General features: G+C 37.3%; 1 protein-coding gene across 1 annotated transcript; it reads right to left on the bottom strand.

Annotated features, from left to right (window-relative positions):
* Positions 1 to 849: 849 nt before the first annotated feature.
* Positions 850 to 4,889, bottom strand: LOC136822746 (myeloperoxidase-like). The gene is made up of 4 exons (XM_067079030.1): positions 4,883 to 4,889; positions 4,346 to 4,574; positions 2,414 to 2,646; positions 850 to 2,076 (listed from the first exon to the last, which is right to left on the bottom strand). Exons 1-4 carry the CDS (start codon positions 4,887 to 4,889, stop codon positions 947 to 949), a joined length of 1,599 nt encoding a protein of 532 aa, XP_066935131.1. The 3' UTR covers positions 850 to 946.
* Between the last annotated feature and the right edge of the window lie 1,376 nt (positions 4,890 to 6,265).

The following is a 6,265-nucleotide window of genomic DNA, read 5'->3' as shown; positions in this document are numbered from 1 at the left end:
TCATTCGCTTCATTTTTGACCTATGGTTCTAATGTTTTTTTAAATCTCCATCAAATTTGTGACATTTTGGTATGCAACATGACCAGGTTTTGAGAAAGTCGATTTTCAGATTTTATTGATCATCACCATAAAAGTGCTTTAAAGTAGAATTTTAAGGGCCTGTCATTTTCGTTGGGGTCTATTCACGAAGATGAAAATGATTTTTTCATACCTACCATAAGTATAGGTATCTAAAAAGTATAGGTTTTATGACCTTAAATTCAATTGTGTAATTTCTAGGTCCAAAAAACCTGATTTTTTGAAGGGATTTTTGATAAAATTTTGAATAACTTCGAATTTTAAGATACTTTAGCATCTTTAAAATCCTTAAAATTTGGTATTTTATGAAAGAACATTTATAAGAGGTTGTAAAAAAGTGAAACATACCACATAAAATTAAATTTGGTAGTTATGAAAGCCAAAAATGCAACATTGTGGGTTTTAAGGGGTATGTGGTTTTAAGCGGTATCCACTGGTACAGAAATACAATTTCGTTTTTAATTAAAAATTTGTAATGTTTCTTTTTCATTTTGGAGAAACTTTGGGAAATTAACCAACCCATCCCTATGGACAAACGGGAGAAGCAGATATAAATAATTGTGATGACCTGAAGTTAATTGTTGTTGACCATTCGATTAAAAAGGGGCATAAACCGAATGCTTTTAGAAAGAGTATTAAAATACCTATCCAATTGTATCAAAATATGAGAATTATACCATTTATGCCACTAAGAAGTTTGAGATTTTGTTTTCGCGAAGGATTGATAAGGAAGCCCCCCCCCCAGCGGCACCCCTAATCACGCCATCACACAAAACGCTGGGGGGGGGGCTCGATAAGCGACGCATTTTACACTTTACAACCAAACTCAGAGTTAATCTATCCTAACTCAATTAAAAATAAAATTTAATTAATAAGTGATGTCTTTCCAGAGGTCCAAATTAGCTCCTTCATAATGTGGATCTCTGTAGTCTGTTTGACAAGCATGTCTTGTGTGGTAACCATCATCGAAGGGTACGAATGGGTTCGCATGTAGTGAGACCACACCTTTCAAATTATCACACAAAACCTGTCTCATGGTCACTTTCCCTATAGAAGTAGTTTGTGGATAGTCGAAAACGTAGTTGGTGTAAAAGTACCGATCACCTTTGAAAAGATCCTTGAATTGCTTCTTCATGATACAGCCGAATGTTTTTCCGATCACTTTTTCGTGTACCGGTTTTTCACCGATCCCGCCAACAAAAATATCGATTTCTTCAACAGAGGTGTAAACTTTCTTCAAATTTTTAATCGTTTCGCTTTCCATATCTCCATTCAAGTCGTCCCAGTCTTTAAGTTTTGAAAAACCACAAAATTGACGCCATTCATTGTAGGGCGGTAAACCGTGATCACGCCCACGGTGAATATTGATAGCTGTGAGATCCGCCAAACCACCTTCACCAAGAGGAATGAACAAATGGCGGGAGATAGCTTGTGCGAATTTGGTATCGAAAGTCTCCGATTCGTTACCGATTAACCCGTACATGATGGGTTCGATTCCATGATTCTTAATAGGGTTGATATGATGAAAGCCTTCGCGCAGTGTCAGTATTGGTTTCGCGGCATACGGATTAAAATTGTTATCGTAAAGTGGGAATTTATCGGGTACCAATGTATGTCCGAATCGGAAAACGGAATGCGCGAAGACATTACTGATTGACGGATCGACGTCCGTGTCATAACCGTCAATGTCGTTTGTATCAAATAGCATGGGTAGCCATTCATTCAGTAAGATATTTTGCATTTCCGCAGCCACTATTTTACGCGTCGTCCAAAAAATCTTAGATCCACTCCAATATTTGTTCAGTTCTTTTAACTCGGTGGCAATACGATTGTGTTCGCGTACCCAGAGTGTGTGCAAGCCAGCCAATGCGGGGTTTTCGGAGCCTCGTTTGTCACCTGTAGCGAAGCAGCCTTCGAAACCTTCGTTGTTACACGGTTCATTATTATATTCATCTTCAGGCAACAAATCGCCTGTTGTTGTTCGCAATTTCCCTGATCCTAAGAATTAGAAAATACATCAATATACTCTTTAGGCGAGCAAAAACTTTCACGGCCCTTCCAAGAATTTTCGAAGACATTTACTTTCGCGAAACGGGCTAAAATTTGCGAAAAGGGCTAAATTCGCGTATTGTTTTTGTCGTTTTTATGAAGACGATTTTGTCGAAAAGCATACTGCTCTATGGTTGTTTTTAAAAGCGCTTTCGAATGAATTATTAAATTCTGAGAAAATTTTAAACACTGTTTATGCCCTTAGTAATTTAGCTAAAAAACATTCAACGCAAAAAAAATTTTCGAGCAAAAGTAGAAAAAAAGACAAGGAGGAACAACAACTCACCATCATTCGTTCTCAGGAATTGCATTTTTTTATCCGAACTTCCATAAACAGCTGACCCGTCAATAAAAGAAGTTAAAAAGTTGACCTGTTCTCGTATTTCAGTTGAGCTTGAACGGCAAGCTGCTTGTGTTCTGGTCAGTTTCGTGCATCGTTTGGCGCCCGTCGAAGATTGATCTTTGTAGATGGGATTACATGGATACTGGTGTTCAATTCCTCCTGTCGCTCCCTTGCATCTATAACAGATGATTGATAATTAACATAGACTGGAGTCGTTTATAATGCGTGTAATACTAATAATACCAATACTAATAATAATACGGGATTTAGTTTGAACTGGAAGACTGGAAGAAACAAACCCCTGGTGAGGAAATTACATTATATGGATTATTTAAGATTTGCGTAATTGAACTAACAGATTTATCATCAAATTTAGACTTGTTTTTCTTGTTTTAATATATCTTATCCCCCCTCATTTGCAATTTTTGTGTAGACATTTGCTGAGTGAAAACCAGCTAATAAAGACTAACTATAGAGTTTATTATGTATCAAATTTTTTGATTAAAGAGCTGTGACTGTATCGATTTGGAACAAATCACCGAAATTGAGTATGGTAAAAGCAATCATTTACTACCGTCATCAATCAGTCATGAACTAGACAAATAAAAAAAAACTATTACTCGCTTTTGATCGATCACTTCATTTCGCGAGTTTAATTTTCACGAAATATCAAAAATGAATTAAATCCCGCGAAAATGAATCCGATTGAAGCGCAGATTTATTAACGTCCTCAGCCAATCAAGAACTAGACCAATGATAAACTACTTTAATGGGATAAATTTTCGCGGGGATTAATTTTCGCGGATTTCGCGGATTTGGGTGTCATCCGCGAAAATAAGTCCCATTGGAAATTTGAAAAAGGCCCATCCGCGAAAATTAGTTTCCGCGAAAAATTTGAACTTTTTTTTCAATCCGCAAAATTTCTATTTTTATCGTTTTTTATTTTTTCTTCTACATGAGGGCACGCAACCCTCGAAAAAGGCAAAATCCTCGATATGCTTGTTAGCAAAAAATCGTTTTCCTCAAAATTTTCTTCACAAATTTACAAACTTGGAAGAGGTATTGGAAAATTTTTATCTAAAGTGATCGCTTATTGTTAAATTTAAAAGCTTTTCAATGCAAGAGGGTAATCCAACTGGCTTGAAATTAAACATCTAAAAGGATATGTAAGCAAAGGAGGGAAAACGGAAAACAAGTTAAAAAACTTCCTAATCTAACAAAATACTGCATTAGATGTCTTCGGGGTAACAGATGGGTTTTCTGGTTTACTCGGACGCTTTGTTTTGGCAGCAGCATTTGCAAACAGTGTTCTTTGTAATACATATATCTCCTCGCCCTTTTCCAAAACACCCTCTTATTACTTGAAAAAATAATTCTTAATTTTCCTGGAAAAATTTTATTTCAATGTTTTGACACTTTTCAAAAATTTTGATTTGTACCCCAATCCGCGAAATTAAACCCCCTCGAAAAATCAGGAAAATCCCTCATCCGCGAAAATTAATCCCCGCGAAATCTTAAAATTTCGCGGATGAGCTCAACCGCGAAATTTAATCCCCGCGAAAATTTATCCCATTAAAGTATACGCCAATACACTCTTCTCGAGATCCATAAATTTATTGGAGTCCTCGTTTTCAAACAGATTTCATTGCTATGAAATTATACATTTAAACCAATTTATATTCCCAAAAGGCAAACATTAACTCTAAAACAAAAATACTTGAAATTCAAAATGTCTCATGAAGTGTAAACAACACAATTATCATTGTGAGTATGTAATTTTATAGCAATGAAATCTGTTTGAAAACGATGACAACAATAAATTTATGCATCTCGAGAAGAGTGTATTGATAAAAAATATATGAGAAATAAACTTACGTCACATCACAACCGCCCGTGGGAGCTTTATCTGTTCCTGTGATATCGTGATCAATGAATTGTCCAAAAGTCATGAACAAGATGGATGTTTTGTGAGGTTGATTGTTGTTCCCTTCAAACTTTTCAACTGATTGGAAGGCTTTACGGGCAACCTCGTGCCCAGACTTCATGTTACTGTTTGGCGGAAAGCCACGTGGATAACCCGTTGTTCCGACCAAATATTGCGCAGCTAGAAATGATGAAAAAAGAATTCATGGTAAAAAATTTGATGGAAAATATATTTTTTCCTAGTGACTAATTTTCCCAGATGTAAATCTTAACCTAGTCAATTATAGAGGATAATGACTCCAGAATCTCGATTACCAGGCTTTCTTGACCTTTCAGTTCAAAAGCCCTAACATAATCAATATCTCTTTACATTCAAACTTTTGGGCTAATTTAGTTAATTAGGCTGTGTCCTTAAACATAAATCCTGGACGACTCAAATAAATTTGCAACGCTCTCGTGTTAAAAAGGAGAAAGATACTTTTTGCAGACCTCTCATATTGAAACCTATGCTGACTTATGTACATTGAACAACTTTAGACAGACCAATTAAAATCATAACGACTGTTTTTCTCCGCAATTGAATAACGTTTTAGGGTGTTTAGAGGGTGTAAAAAGGGCGTATAATTTCCTTCGTTGCTCAACCATGGTGGCCCACATTTTTTCCCAAAATCTTAGCCTCCCTACTCCAAATGGTCTATAAGTAAGTAAGTCTGCGACCGCAGTCGGAGGCGACTCAAATCTCCTCTTTCGATAGCTATCTACCCAAAGGTAGGGGAGGGCGCCACTCTTTCTCCCTGGATTTCTCCAATTATCCTTGATCCTTCTCTTAATAGCTGAGCATCAAGCAGAGAGCATCAAGTACCATTTTGAGAACCTTTGGTATGACCCGGCTAGGGGTTGAACCCACAACCTTGCGAACCGTAGCCGGATACTCTACCACTGCACTACAGTTGCTTTGTTATAAAGTGTTATAGATGAAATAATTAACATACGCAAGTATCGTTTGTGTTTTGTGGGAGCAGCGCCATAAGATGGGTTTGCCAGATTGTTGCAGGATCCATCCATAGTTTGGAATTGATCACGTCCTCCAGTTCCTCGACAATTATAACATACGTTGACATCGACACAATCTTGGTAAGGATCACCTGTTATATGTGGAAAGAAAAGTTGTTATATTATACACTGAGGCTGGGGTCAGGGAACTCTGGGTATGTGCGGACTGGACCACTGAACCCTGAATCCTAAGAGAGGTTTTTTTGAGGTTTGGTCACTGACCTTTATATCCAAGCTACTCAATCTCGGCCAACCAAAATCTTTGATCGGAGTTTTTTGAAAAGTGGTACCCTAATGGCGGCACTACTCGATAGCGGTGTAAATGCATCGAGAGCGCTAGGTCTACCTTTTCCTCAAATTCTTTTGATGATGTAGCGGCGTTAGACGTTAATTTTTAACATTGCAATGGCTTCTCCTCGGGTACCACTTTTCAAAAAACTCCGATCAAAGATGGCGGATATAGCTTAGTCCAGGGTTTTAAATATAGGTCAGTGGGTTTGGTTCATTTTGTAACTAATTGTAACTCTTTCAAATGAAACTGGTGTGTCACTCGTTTGCTATGAGTTGAGAAATTTGATAATTTTATGGCATTCTCAATCCAAGGCCTAGCAAACGTGATGACATCACGACAAAGAAAGCTTCGATCAAAGATGGCGGTGGATATAGCTTGGTCCAGGGATATATAAAGGTCAGTGGTAATAGCTGGTATGTTAATATCCAAAATGAAAATGTAAGTAAGCTAGTGTAAACGCCTTACCATATTTAGCGTCCAATGTGCTGTCAGAAACAGGGAGCGTTGATGGTGCGCATTTGTTGATA

Source organism: Clytia hemisphaerica, unplaced genomic scaffold (genome assembly GCF_902728285.1).
Source record: "Clytia hemisphaerica strain Z4C2 unplaced genomic scaffold, Clytia hemisphaerica genome assembly, whole genome shotgun sequence".
Lineage (NCBI taxonomy): Eukaryota > Metazoa > Cnidaria > Hydrozoa > Leptothecata > Clytiidae > Clytia > Clytia hemisphaerica.
The sequence above is the reverse complement of the archived record's forward strand: the minus strand, read 5'-3'. Positions and strand labels throughout refer to the sequence as shown.

What these genes read in the sequence shown, in the direction of transcription:
- LOC136822746 (XM_067079030.1), bottom strand. An exon ending in ACGGGCGGTTGTGATGTGAC is followed by an intron (nt 2,647 to 4,345) that starts GTAAGTTTATTT and finishes CATCTGTTATAG; the next exon opens with ATGCAAGGGAGCGACAGGAG. An exon ending in ATTCCTGAGAACGAATGATG is followed by an intron (nt 2,077 to 2,413) that starts GTGAGTTGTTGT and finishes TCTAATTCTTAG; the next exon opens with GATCAGGGAAATTGCGAACA.